Genomic DNA, 15,196 nt, shown 5'->3' with positions numbered 1-15,196 from the left:
CGACTAAACAACAACAACAAAAAATAAACTTGAAAAGTATAAATAAATAAATTCAAACAGCAAAAAAAGAAAAAAGCTCAAAACTGCCAGCCATAGGCAGTTCTGAAATCTGAGATTCTACCAGGGTTCAAGTGGAGGTAAGTGCAAGCGAAAAACAACTTTCAAAACAGAGGGCTTCTTTTCAGCAGAGACCTGTTTTTAATGTTACAAACCATGAAATGCAAATTCAGGGAGTCTCGGCAGTCCTGGTTCATCATCTTACTGTAAGATCCAGTCATTAGTAGCAACACAATTTTTTGGACATTCCTGCGTGTACCTTTGTCTCTTCATTAGAAATCACCAAATGACTCCTGTAGACATGCAGAATTAACCCAACCCCAGTGAAAAAGGAGGGACAGCCTGCTCTGTATTATGAGTACTGTTGGCTAACAGGAGCCTTGAGAAATTTAATACTGATCACTCAAGTCACTCCTTTGTGGCATGTAGTTTATGAATGACCATTCTGGATCCTGAAAATTTTAGTGTAAAAGCTGGACTCCAGGGCACTGGTCTGTAGCGAGCGTGGTCTGCAGTAGATGACTCTTCAATTAAAAGCTGTCTCTGGCGTACTGTGTTTAAAAGTAACTTTTATATTTAATGCTTAAATTGTCCTATTAAACCTACATATGAAGGGGGGGAGTTAAAATATGTGTAACACACAGGACCCAGTCATTTAAACGTTTTAACTCATCTTAGATTTTATTTAATGTTTCAATAGCTTAATACAACAAATACAAAATATAAATTAAATCAGGTTTCAAATTTGAGCAAAATCCACCTTTATTTACACATCTGTGCTTCAAACATTTCTGCAGTAGGAATATTCAAGCCTTCAAATAACACTATGTTTTCTTGGGGCAAGAAAGAGATCCAAAGGTATGAGTCTGTGCCAAGCATCAAGTCAAGAACGTTCAACCAGCCTTTGTTCTCCTCGTCCTCTGGTTACACTGAGCATTTACTGTACGACAGAAATAGGACTGTAGAACTAAACCCTTTTTAAATGGAATCTCGAGCCATGCCAGGTCTCTTGGAAGACAAGCAGAGGCCTCCACTACAATGGAAATGAATGCCTTGATATTAGGTCATCTTGGTATACCCAGAAAGGCTTAAAGACGTCTAGGGACGTCTCCAGACTGTGCTTGGCTCTGCAATCTACTCTGTATGAAGCTCAGATTTGCCAGTTTAGGACTTCACCAACAAAACAAAACCATGCAAAGATGTTCCCAGTCCCTAAACAAAAAAATGAATTTTTTTTACACACCCCAATTTCATCACAGTGCCTTTAGGCACGGCACTGTTATATGTCAACACTTAGAGGATTCCTTTGCATTAATACTTTGTGCTTTCCTTTCCTGTACATGGATTTATTCCCAGTAAGTAGTTGTGAGGATAGCTGGGTATATAAATATACTGATTTCTGCTAACAATTTAAAATTAGCACACTACGGATTGAGTAATGAATTCTATACTGGGGGTGGGAAAGTTTGAGTATAGTATTGGTTTATCCATATCACAGTTATGTATCAGGGAAATAAACCAAAATTTATTTTTGGGGGGGGAACCCTTCATAAAGTTAGAATTTATAGTGTTAAGGATACCTCTTATCAACCGTCTGTATCAAGTCACAGTATTTCAAGATGGGCATCATTTGGTACCAAAGGTAGGTAGACATATCTCACTTGGTATAGACCACAAAACTACAAACCAGAGTGGGCAAAGCAATTTGAAGTTGGTTGCTATGCACTGAACACTCGGTAAATAGATGAGATGTTCTGGTTATTGCTTGGAATCTTTCAGATGCCTTGCTCTGAATTTTGTCTCCTTTACCACCACCATTCCATATACTAATACACTAAACAAAAACAAAAAAAACCACCCCAGTGCCACTTGGTAGTCCGACATAAATGACAAGTGCAAAAATGCTTTTCTAGAGTGTTTTTTTTTTAAAAAAAAAAAGCACATTCAAAACAGAAATGATAAGAATTCCATACCTTATAACTCTCCATAATGGGAAGATTTTGGGAGGGTTGATGTGACGTATCTCCCCACGGAAAATACATGTGGAATTAAACCAAGGAAGATATACCAAGTATTATATCACTATTTTAAGTACAATAATCCCTAGGATGGCTAGTTTTGAAGTGCAAATGTAGTCCACAAAACTTATAGGAAGATTTATTTTGGGGGGAAGGAATGTATTTCATACCAAATACTATTCAAGTAACTGGGTTACTTGCTACATCAAGAGCCAAGGTGTTCTGGTTAATATTCTGCTCACCTCTTAACTGAATCATCCTGTGAAGTAAATCTATCTAATCTGGGTCACAACGGGCTGCAATTCTACGCATATTTCCAAGTAAGTCCCACTGAACCCAGGCCTTGCTGTAACGGAGGTTGTAAACTAGGTCAGGGAAAAGGGTTCTAATAGCCTCCCCTTCCTGATGTTCTGGTTGTCTGTGTGGGTTTAAAAATTTAAAAAAAACGGGCCAATCTTTCAATCAGCCTTAAGTGGCATGGTCCAAGCCGCACCACCTCTGTTAGAATGAAGAACACTGATCCAAGTAAACAGGCATAGAATGACGCTGCGTGTCAAATCTCAGGAAGCAGCAGCTCTTAACAATAACCGGATGGAAACCATTGTTTTCATTTGAACAGACAGTTTAATATTGTACAACCTGCAATGTAATGTAGACCTGAACTGTAAACTTTTCAAACACACTGTTGCGGATGCGCCCTTTTCCTTTCCAAAAGGAATCTGTAAACCTAGGGAGGGGCTGTCTCTGTCGTGAGTTCCCAGTTGCATTTCGAGAGCTGCTTTAAGCAACCGACCGTACGTGTTTTCAAAGGATGCTACAATTCCCCTTTCTCCATGCAGCAAAGACTGGGGGCGTGGTGGGAAGAACGGGACGGTTTGCCACTGCAGTTGGTAGAAGCACCTCAGAGTCTGCCTCTATATTGGTGACAAAAAGGTGACCATAGTGCATTTATTATGTATACTTCTGGACTACCTGCTGCCCAGATCTTCAGACACCAGTCAGTGCATACTAACAATTCTGAACATATCCTGTGCACCTTAAAAGCCAAAGCAAAAAGGAACGTTTCTGCAAAATGCATTCAGCTGGATCACTGACTCTGCAATAATGTGCAGTTTGTGAATAATAAGGCATGCTCCGAGATAACAATGTTTTTTCCCCCTTTTCAAGTGGCACGTAAAGATACTGGAGTGGTCATTTAAGTGTATAAATATTGTAATACTGTGGCGAGATCAAGTAAAGCCAGAAGCTGTACAACAGCAGTTCTAGAATTGCAGCTACTTCTAATTTGCAGATTTGCAAATTTAACTACGCTTATTTCTAATTCATCACATTGGCCCGTGCATTTCTGCATATAAGTATTAATCCATGTGCAGCAGTGTTTTACACAGAACCAGAAAGGAATGTTTACACCGTCTATTATCGCAGTCTTAAACAAAGGCAATAAACCTGACACCCTTTACTTCTCTCTTCAGAGCTAACCTAGTAGTAGCTCTCGGCTATAAGAGCAATATATACTTTGTAGGTCTGGTTCACTTGAGTTACCAGGAAGAGGCACTGGGGAAAGGGCATAACTGGCTGCCAGTGACAACACTGCATCATATAACTTCTACCTGAATTATTCAAAAGATTTTCAGCATACAAGATAGCTGCTGATCTTCTGTGTTGTAGACACTTAAGTGTATTGCATGGAAATGTTCCAATGAATTCCTGCGATAGTCTGGAAAAAGCTTACATGGCCATTTGAAAAAGCAATGTCAGCATCAACACAAACTACCTACTCTGAAATTATGTATTTCAAACTCATTCTTGAATCCATGTGCTAATCACAATTACCGTTTTAAACTAAGGTGGCCTTTTTTGAGCATTTACAAAGATGGCTTGGTTGATTAAATGCAAACCTGAGCAACTTATCAAAGTTATATTTCACAGAAAAATGTTGTGTGTTCATGACTGCCAAGTGCTACACTTTCAGGACTCCTAATACTTTAAGCTCCAGCTCTTTTCACGACCATAAGAACACTCTCTGAAGAAAGTGATATCTACCACAAAGGTTAAGCTGATTAAGGTAGTTTAACTTGCAAGAACAAAGAATACGAAGAAAACATTCAATGAATACACTATCCAACATTTCTCAGCTAACCAATGAAATTTCAACATCTGCCAACGCTACATGGAGCCTTATGACAACTGTGGTAATGGGCAAAGAAAAATGATTTGTATGTACTTTCTCAGAGCCACTGTTCAAAGCCTTGTCATTTGCCCAAACAAAATAAAAAGAACACCACACTTTTCAATTGTCTCATGGGACACCGCCTGCTACTACCCCAATTTTATGGTATTCTTCTTCTAAAAACAGTGTTTTAAAAGCATGCAGAGATTTTTGTTAGTGTTTAATACTGTGTTCAGAAGGAAGAGTTGTGGCACTAAAGCTAAGTCAACCTCATTTCAAAAAAGATAAGGTGTTTATTTCTCACCGATTTACTGAAATGTAAACAAGGAAAACCTTGGGATGGTACAATAGCATGAAGTCATGTGCTCCAAGTCAATGAAGCTCTGTTCACGGTTGTCGTTTGGGTACCAAGACAGCAACTTTGCCCCGCACGACCCAACTCCTTTTACTAAAGGCCTTGGGACCCTTTTTCGTCAGGGTGCGTTTCCCTCTCATGATTTCCCCTCCCAAAATGCTCCCTATTCTCATTAGGCAAACAATTATTTTAAAGGTATGACACGTGTTAGTTTTTGTTTGAGACAGCTAAATAGGTTGCACTTGATGTTCTATAGATCCAATGTCTTTCCTTCATCCAAAGACGGCTCGAAGTTCTCCAGACGTTAAAGAATGCCGAAGAACAAGTAGTGACTCAACTTTGCTGCTTTTCGACGGGTGCCTTGTAGCCTTGCTGCACGTGAATAACATACCCTTTTTGTGCAGCTGTTCCTGTGGAAAGTTAATCGCAAAGACTTCACACAGACGTGAATTCAAACCAGTCCTCTTTAGCCAATTAACCTTTTCAATATTGATGGCTTTGCGAAGGGCCAGCAATACTCATTTGGAACGGTGCCATTTACGTTGCATTCAAAAAAAGAGAACATAGGAAACCAGATCCTGGCCCTCCTACTCTGTTGATAGGCTCTTGTATTCGCCAGCGTGTGGTAGTACAAAAATAGTCTCGTGGTGATGTAGAAGGCAATGAAGACATCTATGGAGTAATGTTCATGGGCTGCCAAAATGAAGAAAATCCCAAAGAGGTTCAGCACCCAGGACAGCGTGTGCAAGAAATTCCAGCTTCTTGGCGTATCTAGGGAGAGAAGAGCATTCAGCCAATCACAGTTTACCAGGTTTTGTTATCAAATGACAAAGGGGTGCCCTGGATTGACCGCCAACTAGGAGCAATCAGGAAGGTTAGCTATCGTCTTCTGCTACTGTCAGCTTCCACATGGCTGCAGAGGGTAAGGGAAGAAGAATGCCAGTCACCAGCCAGAGGACCAAGGACTGTTTCGAGGTTCTTCCTATTTCCTTCCATAAAGGGAACGACAGCATGGCCCTCGCTAGGGCTGGGCATTATCTGGTTTTCAACATTGTGAAACATCACGATATACTGATGTATCACAATGTCTGAAATAAGGATGGAGCTATGCAGAGGCAGTGGCTTGCTTCCCGGTTTCCCCCACATTGGGATTTTTGCATAGCAAGCACAAACACACACACACACACACACACACACACGATTCACAATATATAGACAGGTCAAAAATTATGAAACCAATATCATAATATGGATTTCAAACCGGTTTTGGACAATTTATTGCCCAGCCCTAGCCTTCACTGAGCTGAAAAGGCCGTTTGATAACTTGCCTTCTTGTTACTTTGCATTCTTTAAAACATCTCCCCCGCAACACTTTCTTCCTCCACTCCTCTTTCCTGGTGTCTTGTAGATTCTAATATGGCCTTGTGTCTTTTCTTTGACTAGCTTACTTATTTGCTAGACACCAACTAAGCACTGAATGCAGTAAGTAAAAAATCCCCATCATCCTGTGTAACGATAAAACATTATTTTAATGTTACATCAGTACACCGATCATGAAGTCTGGGGAAACTGAAATTTGCTTTGCTTTCATTTTCTAAACAGGAATGACAGATCTCTCATTCATAGCCATAATAATCCAGTCAATCACAAAGCCCACTGCCAGTTAGGCAGCTTTTGCCCCCAACAAATGCCTGTCTTCCCTTCACTGAAGCCTTCACCTGCTATGTTGGAAAATATTTCACAACATCAAGATGCAAAAAAAGGAGTGACATACTAGATTCATGATGCCATTTCAACGCTGTACTTACATTCAGTGACAAAGAAGTTGAGCATGGTTAGGACAACCGTATGGCCGCTGAACATGTAGTCTCCACAGGTATGTACTCCTGTTAGCGTCATGCCAAACCCACTCCAGATTGCAAAGGCTCGCTGAAGTTTTGCCCACACGTTGCCATACAACTAGAAACAGAAGCGTGCAAAACAAATAAATGAATAAGGAACACATCAAGAATACTTGAAACGATCTACCAACTTTAGAACAGCACTGAATTTGCCCCTGGTTCACATAGCATGGCTTCCATAGGTAACTGAAACACAGTTCATTTTGTTTGTTTGTACATTTGGTCTATTTACATCTACATTTAAAAATACACACCAAGCATCAAGTCTCCAGGATTTTCCCTACTTCCCACAAGGAAAGCACCAAGCTTTGACCTCCTTAGAGATATTCAGCCTAAAAATACATGTTCACATTTTGCCCCTGAATGCATCATGCTCTAAACACACACGTATATAATGTATCTTCAGAGTAACATATACTCAGGTTAGAAAGGATGTACTTTCAAAGACCTTGCTCTTTCAAACACTCTGTTCTATTTTCAAAATGAATACAGCTTTATCAATATTGAACGACTTAGCATTAACATAGCATTTTAAAGTGTTCAAAGTGCTCCATATACATTCTCTCAGTATTCTGTGCAACACCCTGCAGGGTAGGTCAGTATTATCTCTCACCATCTCCTTAGCTTGCTAAGAGCACTGAGTGAGTTTGTGGTGAGAAGAGATTTATGATTGTGTGAGACCTTTGCAGAATACCACAAAACAGAATTGATTCAAGGCTGGAGTAGATAGCGTGGGATCAGTTCATTTCTCTACTTCCGTTAGTCCAGGAGGCAGGATGAGCTATCTAGCTTACTCTGTGTCTTTATGATGTAGTCATCCCACTCAACTTATGCCACACAGTATTTCAGACTTCCCAAACCTGGTGCCTTCGAGATACTCTGGACTGCAACTCCCATAAGCCCCTGCTAGGATGGCCCATCGACAAGAATGACAGGAGTTGCAGTCCAACAGGCCGAAGGTACCAGGCCGAGGCTGCACTAGAATTTGTTGCCTTAACATGTACCGTATTTTTCGCCCTATAGGACGCACTTTTTCTCCTCCAAAAATGAAGGGGAAATGCGTGTGCATCCTATGGTGCGAATGCAGGCTTTCACTGAAGCCTGTAGAGCAAGAGGGGTCAGTGCGAACCGACCCCTCTCGCTCTCCAAGTTTCAGGAAGCTATCCGCAAGCCTTGGGAGCCCGCGGGAGTTCCCGCCGGGCTCCCAAGGCTTGCGGACAGCAGCCTGCAGCCCGAAACCCAGGGAGCGCAGCAGAATGCGCCCCGGCCTTCGGGCAGATATCCACAAGCCTGGGGAGCTTGAAAGGCACATTCTTGAAAGGCACATTCTGGAACTTTATCAGGCTATTGCAGCAAGTTCGACAACCTGCTTTCAACATAGCAGGGCTGAATTTTGGGGAGGGACCCTCGTTTAGTGGTAGAGCACATCTTGCCTGCATGAGGCTCCACATTCAACCTATGCCAGCTCCAGTTAAAGGCGTCAAGTAGTAGGCAATGTGAAAGAGCTTTGCTCAAGACCTGTCCGAGTGGACAATATCAGGTTAGATGGACAAATAGCTACCATTTGGCATTTCTAATTTGTTTGTCCTAAGTTTACTTCTGTCTCAATGCTGTGGCCAATGCAGAAGTAAACCTCAGAATTTGGGATGGGCAAGTGGTTGCTTACCTTCCCAGAACACTGCAGATGTTGGCCTGGCACAGATAATGAGGTCACAAACATTGTAATGCAACGCAACAAGAAAACTGTCCCCATAAGACTGCATAACCGTCGCAGAAGGATCGACCTAGAAACAAGCAGAAAACGTCTGAGTTGTTTAATGGAGGGCTTGGATGCCAAGATGTTAACTTAAGGAAGTTCTGGGATGGAAAGTTTTCAGGTCCTTCCTGTCTCAGCAGCCCACCCAAACATGCTGAGGAATCCCCTCCTCTGCAATGACCCTCTAGAGAGATTTTTCAGAGATAAAACGGTAACCTTTACTTCGGGAAGCTTCCATAGCTTTTCTTAGGATTCAAGCTTTAGTTTTGACATGGCTCACATGTTACATTAAACCATGGCTTTAAAATATAAAATTTAATTGAAATGTGCTGGTTCATGCTACTGAAAAGCTCTCACTCCACTTAAAAACAAGTTGTGATTTAACGTGAGTGAGCAGGGTGCTAGCAAACACAGTAGGGGGGTGGTCTGCTATCTCTCTGCAGAGCAGTGCTAAGCACTACCAAAATACATTGGGAATAAGCAACGTGCTACAGTTTGCTTCACAAGTCTGGCACCATTTTCTCATGCCACCAAACCACTTGCTCAACAGTTTTATGGGAGTGATGGAACCACCATCCCCATTGTTGCACATCAACCTCTCAACATGTGGAGTAGCTGCCATGGATTCCACCTGCTACTTGTTTGCATGGTGTGGACTTTAGTATTCCCTCTTAATGAGGAATCAAGTCTCTTTTCTATTTTTCTCCGGAACTGCAGCACACGACAGATACACACAAGATCTTCAAACAAGGTTGTCTGCAATTTCCAAAATAAAGGCAACTGAACTATACCTGTGTCTGTGAAGTAGAAGAACGAGCAGCCAGATGTAGCAGAGAACCACACCACATACTTCAGTCATGGCAAAAGCCCACGGTATCCTAGGAACACTAAAAATGGAGGAAAGAAAAATCAAGATGCTATGTGCCACTTTGACATGTGCAATTTCTGGGCAAAATAAATGCAGATGATGGGTAAGTAGGACCTTACCAACAAAACAAAACAAACCCATTTGATTTAAAACTGAAACTATCGTTTATGTACCTAAACGCTCAGCATAATTTCTAGCATAGCTGACTGGTTACAAACCAACTTGGCATTTGCAAGAAAGATCACGTTTCTCTGCAGTTTAGTATCTTACCCTTCTTAAGCTTTGCTTTACTGCTCTAAAACTGGGGGAAGTGAAGCAGCAAAAAGCAAAACAGCAGAAACATTTGCTGAAACTTCTGCAGCCTTAAAATCAATGGGTTAAATTGGCTCTGTTGAAACAAACAGATTTTTGGAATTTGATCACTAGACAAAGCAGAGGCTTGTTCTAGTAATCTTAAAAGTGCAAAGGCACCCTTGTTCTATCCTACCCAAGAGGGGGCCCCGCCTTGGGAGACAGCCGGCCTCCGCAGCGCTGGGGAAGGAGAAGAAAGGGAGGGAGAAACCTCGCCTGACACCATCAATTCACACCATGTATCTACAAAAAGTCTGCAAGTAATATCTGACAGTTCCAATTTCCATGTCTGCATCCTAAGCATAATCACTCTCTTCAACAGGAGAGTAACAGTAAATGCCAGGTAATTCGATTCAATGCTCTTTTGCCAAATTACAAAATCAAAATTTCCATACATTTTAATGGAGCAGCTACCTAAGCTTGCCTGCTCCTCAAAGCTATGTTTTCCACAGTTATATCTGAATACTGTTTACTAGGGCTAAAGATGCTTTATCACACAATCAAATCAGCTGTCTTTTCTGAACTTCAGTGCTTTCCTGCAAGATCTCTTCTTCTCTAAGCTGAGTATACATTTTCCTTGTACTATTATGGCCCATTTCTTCTGCACATTTACTTCTCTACACGCTCCCTTCTTGTCCTTCACATTTGGTCCACCATTTAATGAATGTATTTCATGCCTGTTTCTTCATTTAACAGCAGCTCAACGCTGTACCACCCCCAGCTCATTCTACCACTCAATCATCCTCTTATTTTACAAATTGATAACCTTCCCTTTCAATGCACATACTTGCAGGGAGGCTAAGAATGCATACAACAAATAAGAAAATCAAGAGGACAAGTACCTAAAAAGAGCTGAATAGTAATGTGGATTTTCCAAGGAAGATGAATATTATGCTGATGTGAACAAGGTAATTTACATTGGAAAATGTTCCATTCGCACCAGAAATTTTTTGATGCCCTAGAAAGTGATCCAATCCAACATACAGTATTTTACTTCCATTCAGAAAAAAGCTAAGCTTTGAAACAGCTAAGCTTGTTCAATATTGTATTTGTCATTGACATTCATTCATTTTTATGAATATAATTACTAAACGGAACATCACTGGGTCTGAACTCTGAGAAGACAAGGAAGATAAATAGCACCAGGCAAAGCTCCCGGGGAGAACACTCCACAAGCGGGATGCCAAAACTGAGGAGGCTCTGCCCTCAGATACCACCTCCTTACCACCCACGGCTAGGGCATCCAGACAAGAGCAGCCAAACTTGACATCTGCGTGGGCAGACACACACAGAAACAAGTAATCCTTCAAATATCCGGATCCCAAGCCATGTCAAAGATAAGCATGAGCACTCTGAATTGTGTGCAGAAACAGAACAGGAGCCAGTGAAGCACCATTGTTCCACTTTAAGCAGCCAATTCCAATTAGCAGTTTCCAATCAGCCTTCAAAGGCAGCCCCGCATGTAATGTGTTATGGCAGCTTACTCTGGAGGTCACCAGAGCATGGATAACTTTGGCCAGGCTCTGGAGAAGTGTGCGTGACACAAATTGGGGAGGGGGCTCACTTAACACTTTCGGCAGTGGGGTGCTCCCCCCACTTCTCCCAGTTCCTTCCTCTCAAGCTTTCTGCCTTCTGCTAGCAGAATGAAATCAAATAAAGAGTGAAGCTTATTGTCCTTCAGCCACATAGGACTTAGGAAGAGCAGGTACAACTACTTACCTAGATAAAATCTACAGCCTTTCAATACTGGTAAATTGACAACAAAAAGGTTTTTTTAAGACAACACCCAGATAGGGACTGTGCATTCTAGAAAAGCTTTAAGATAAAACCCAAGCAATGTGGTGACTGTGGGCTGTAAAAGAACACTTAATTTTTCAAACACTGCCAGTAAACAGCCGTAAACATTTCAAAATGCTCTTAACTGTCCTTTCCGTAAAAATTGTTTTTTAAAAAAGTACAGAATGGAACAGATACCAATGTATCACTCAAAACATCCTCCGATCACAAAAAGGAACATTGCAAAGGAATGAGAGCCAAGAGATAAGTTTCACAGCTAAAATCTGAGCTACTGATGACCTAATCTGCAATAATAGCTCCTCTTCTATTCAGCCACTTGCCCTCTTGTTATCCCATCTACTATTCAGCAAATGGTAATCATGGGAAAGTTTAGGCTTTTTTGCTGGCCTATGAAGTCTATGTATTAACCTTTTAGCCTTGTTTTCAAGTGCTTTTGCAATCACTGCCCACAACCCATACTTCTTGGAGACAGAATATGTGCACTCTAACACCACAACAATATGCAATTGCTTCAGTCAAAGCTATTCTGCAGTCACATGCCTTTGCTGCTGAAAGGGTAATAACAAAGGCCAGTCACTAAGACGACTATTGTAATCTTCTGACCTTGTTTTCCTGATTACTGTCCCTACTCTGAATCCTTCCTTGGTGCCCTGATGACAGTAATTCTATTCTAAAACAATATCTAGCATTCAATAGTTTCTTTTTGCTCCCTGCAGGGATTTTTTTAAAAAGCAGTTCTTAAAACAAATAATGCCTTCATTTAGTATCAAATTTTGTAAATGTTACATTTCTTGACCGAAAGTCAATAATAATGCGCCGTGTCTACAGAAAGGACAATTTCACCCCAGCCACCAGTTAAGAGGACCAAGGGCTGTTGCTGACAGATTACATTATTCCCTCCCAGCAGGAAAATGCATAAGATTTCCCAGCAGCTCTTGAGATCACTGCTGTAGGGCAGCTCAGTGTTTTGGAGGCATTTATAAAATTGTTTTGGAAAACTCCACTTTCTTCTTCTTGTGGTGTACAGTGGTGCCTCGCAAGACGAAATTAATTCGTTCCACAAGTTTTTTCTTCTTGCGAGTTTTTCGTCTTGCGAAGCACGGTTTCCCATAGGAATGCATTGAAAATCAATCAATGCGTTCCTATGGAGACCGTCCGGGGACAGAGGGGACCTGTTTTAAAGCAAGGGAAGGGGCAGCGGGGAGAATCGCTTCTCCCCCGTTGCCACCCCTTGGTTCAAAAGGGGTCCGGGGAGAGAGGGGAAGGCGCGTGCGCGCCTTCCCCTCTGTCCCCAGAGATTGCGGGGCTGGCAACAGGGAGAAGCGATCTTCTCCCCGCCGCCCCTTGCTTCAAAAGAGGTCCGGGGTGCGGGGGGAAATTCGTCTTGCGAAGCAACTCGAAAACGAAAAAACCTTTCGTCTTGCGAGTTTTTCGTCTCGCGAGGCGTTCGTCTTGCGGGGCACCACTGTAATCTTAAAATGAACGGTGGTTTATTTGTTTCAGACAAGCCACGCATGGTAAGACAGAAATAAAGCAAGGGCAAACTTTGGTTTATTTGTTGCTTACCTTTCATGGCTTCTCTGAAACAAGCCAACAAACCATGCTATGGGTTCAGGTGAAACAATAAACCATAGTTCAGCTTCGGTGACTGGGTCTGAGTCTGGAGGGTGTTGTGGGTGCAAGGCTAATGCATGTTCTCATTTAATTAAACCATTCTTTTAAGACGAACTGTGGCTTATCATGATGTGCAAATCAGGCCACAGACAGTTACGTCATGCATCATGGCTAGCCACTGCATACTCAAAGAACTGGGGACAAGTCCACTATGAGCCTCTGAATCCAGGGAGAGGAAAAGCAGTGCAGATGTTGTGATCTAGCCATTTTCCATATTTCTTGGATTTGCGTAGACCTTGAGGTATTTTCACAAAACAGTGGGAAAGAGCTGGTCAATAAATTCCCCAAAGGTGGTGGGGGTTTCCATAAAGCTGCTGACAGCACATACCGTATTTTTCGCTCTATAACACGCACCTGACCATAACACGCAAATAGTTTTTAGAGGAGGAAAATCCGTAGGCATGCCACCCGTAGGCATTCCCTCCATAACACGCACAGACATTTCCCCTTACTTTCTAGGAGGAAAAAAGTGAGTGTTATGGTGCAAAAAATACGGTACTTTCATGAAAAAGGGGAAAAAAACCTAGGAGAATTAGTTTATAAATTCTTATTTTGCAAAATAAAAATATATTTTTTAAAAAATTTAGAATGGGAGAAGCAACAAAAAATTCTGCAAAACACCTAGTTTGGCCTCAACAGTTTAGCAATTCTGATTTTTAGCACTTTTTCCTAAGCAGGTTAAAGCACTTACCTGTCTAGGAATATGTCTGGTAGTGGTGGGTATGTCTGCATGTCAGGAACTCTCTCGTGCACGATAACCATGACAAATGATGTGAAGCCAAACACAATAAAAACATATATACAACTCAAAGCTGTCTTCCAATACTCTGGGTTCAGTCTTCGCGTAGGATGTTTGTTTTTTCCATTTGCATACTGATCAGCGTTCAAATCGGCAACAGGCTCACAGTCATCACAATCCCGTTGAACCTCGCCATTGCAAAACCAGTCTGTTCCTTGAAGGGAGCCAACCACAGGCGACAGGGAACCAATGGGACTATCACTGTTATAACCAAGCTCTTCCAAAACTTCAATGTGGTGCTTCTGTAACTTGCGAATTGACAACATGAGCCGCTTGATATCACCTAGAACCTTGATTTCCAGAGGAGGAGACCTCAAGTCGTATTCAGTCAGCGTCAGTAATGTAAGTCCATCTAATCTGTGCTTGTCACACAAAATGTCCACATACTCACAGAAGCCTTCTTCCTTCAGCCATTTGGCTACATGCCTGGTAGACCAACGCTGAATGCAAAGCTGGCCGTTGCCTTCCATCTTCTCTACCTGCCAAAAATCAGATGTTTTAAAGACCGAGAAGACAGTGCCCGCATCATTATAGCACCAAGTTCTCAATGTTCTGGGATATAACTTTAAAATGTACTTCAGACAGACTTTCCTACGAAGTAACAAAATTACATTGTATTCGGCTGCGCCTGAATACCCTTTTCAGATTTAATTTTTACAGCCCAGAGACCTAGTGCTTCCCAACTGGTGACTAGACTGTCTGCTTGGGAAGGACAAACTGTATTCCAAATCAATGTACTCGCCTACAAAAGCATTTTTTCTGGCCTGTCCAGCCACCCACACCTTTTTTAACAATGGGTGGCATACTGATGACGTGGAAGAACTGTGCTTCCCTGACCCCCACTTGAAAGGAACTTTCCCGGCCAATTAGTCACAGGACAATTATTACTCATCTTGAGCAAGTAGTTATTTCTGAAACAGATATATTACGTAAAAGTGTCAAACTCAACTCATTCTGATCCCTGGCTTCACTGAGGAAGTTGACCATGTGAGGCAATGCAGGCCATTAAAAAGAGATGTGCCCTTTCCTCACTATGGAGGAACGGCACGTCTCCAACTAGGAGGTCCTCTGCTGTGCCGTGCTTTGCCTTTCCAGACAGCATCTCCTTCTTTCTTTTCTACCCACCCCATCTCTAATAGTTCTGTAGTATTACTATTGCTATTATTATTAATTAGAAAATTAGAACACAAAATACATAAGAAAAAAGCAAAAACAAGAAAAAGCGTCAAAAGAATTGGAAAGCCATGGTGGTAGGATAGAAAACTAAGCGCAGCCATTTCTGAGATAGCGTAAGCCTGTGTATACCCTGATTCTGGCTTCAGTGTCTGTTAACTATTAGGAAAATACGTGCCATTTTTACAGTAACGTCTCCAAGTCAGTGTTAGAAATTTAGATACGAAAGCCAGGCACTAAATGGCACTTTGAACCTAGGTTATGGGAGCAACAACGG

At 41.8% G+C, this 15,196-nt stretch overlaps 1 protein-coding gene across 5 annotated transcripts in view; it reads right to left on the bottom strand.

Moving 5' to 3' along the window:
* Window positions 1-711: 711 nt before the first annotated feature.
* Window positions 712-15,196, bottom strand: part of SAMD8 (sterile alpha motif domain containing 8) — a 48,882-nt gene continuing 34,397 nt past the window's right edge. For all 5 annotated transcript variants that reach the window (XM_083502756.1, XM_083502755.1, XM_083502753.1 and 2 more), the window contains 5 exons: window positions 13,639-14,225; window positions 9,049-9,144; window positions 8,168-8,285; window positions 6,409-6,559; window positions 712-5,371 (listed from right to left, as the gene is read on the bottom strand). In XM_083502756.1, coding sequence (XP_083358882.1) covers window positions 5,067-5,371; window positions 6,409-6,559; window positions 8,168-8,285; window positions 9,049-9,144; window positions 13,639-14,216 — 1,248 coding nt within the window. In that variant the 5' untranslated portion in view covers window positions 14,217-14,225 and the 3' untranslated portion in view covers window positions 712-5,066. The remainder of the gene's footprint in view (window positions 5,372-6,408; window positions 6,560-8,167; window positions 8,286-9,048; window positions 9,145-13,638; window positions 14,226-15,196) is intronic.

This window comes from Podarcis liolepis (assembly GCF_965112155.1).
Source record: "Podarcis liolepis genome assembly, chromosome: 5".
In the NCBI taxonomy this organism is placed as follows: domain Eukaryota; kingdom Metazoa; phylum Chordata; class Lepidosauria; order Squamata; family Lacertidae; genus Podarcis; species Podarcis liolepis.
Note: the sequence above shows the minus strand (reverse complement) of the source record. Positions and strands in the feature narration are given on the sequence as shown.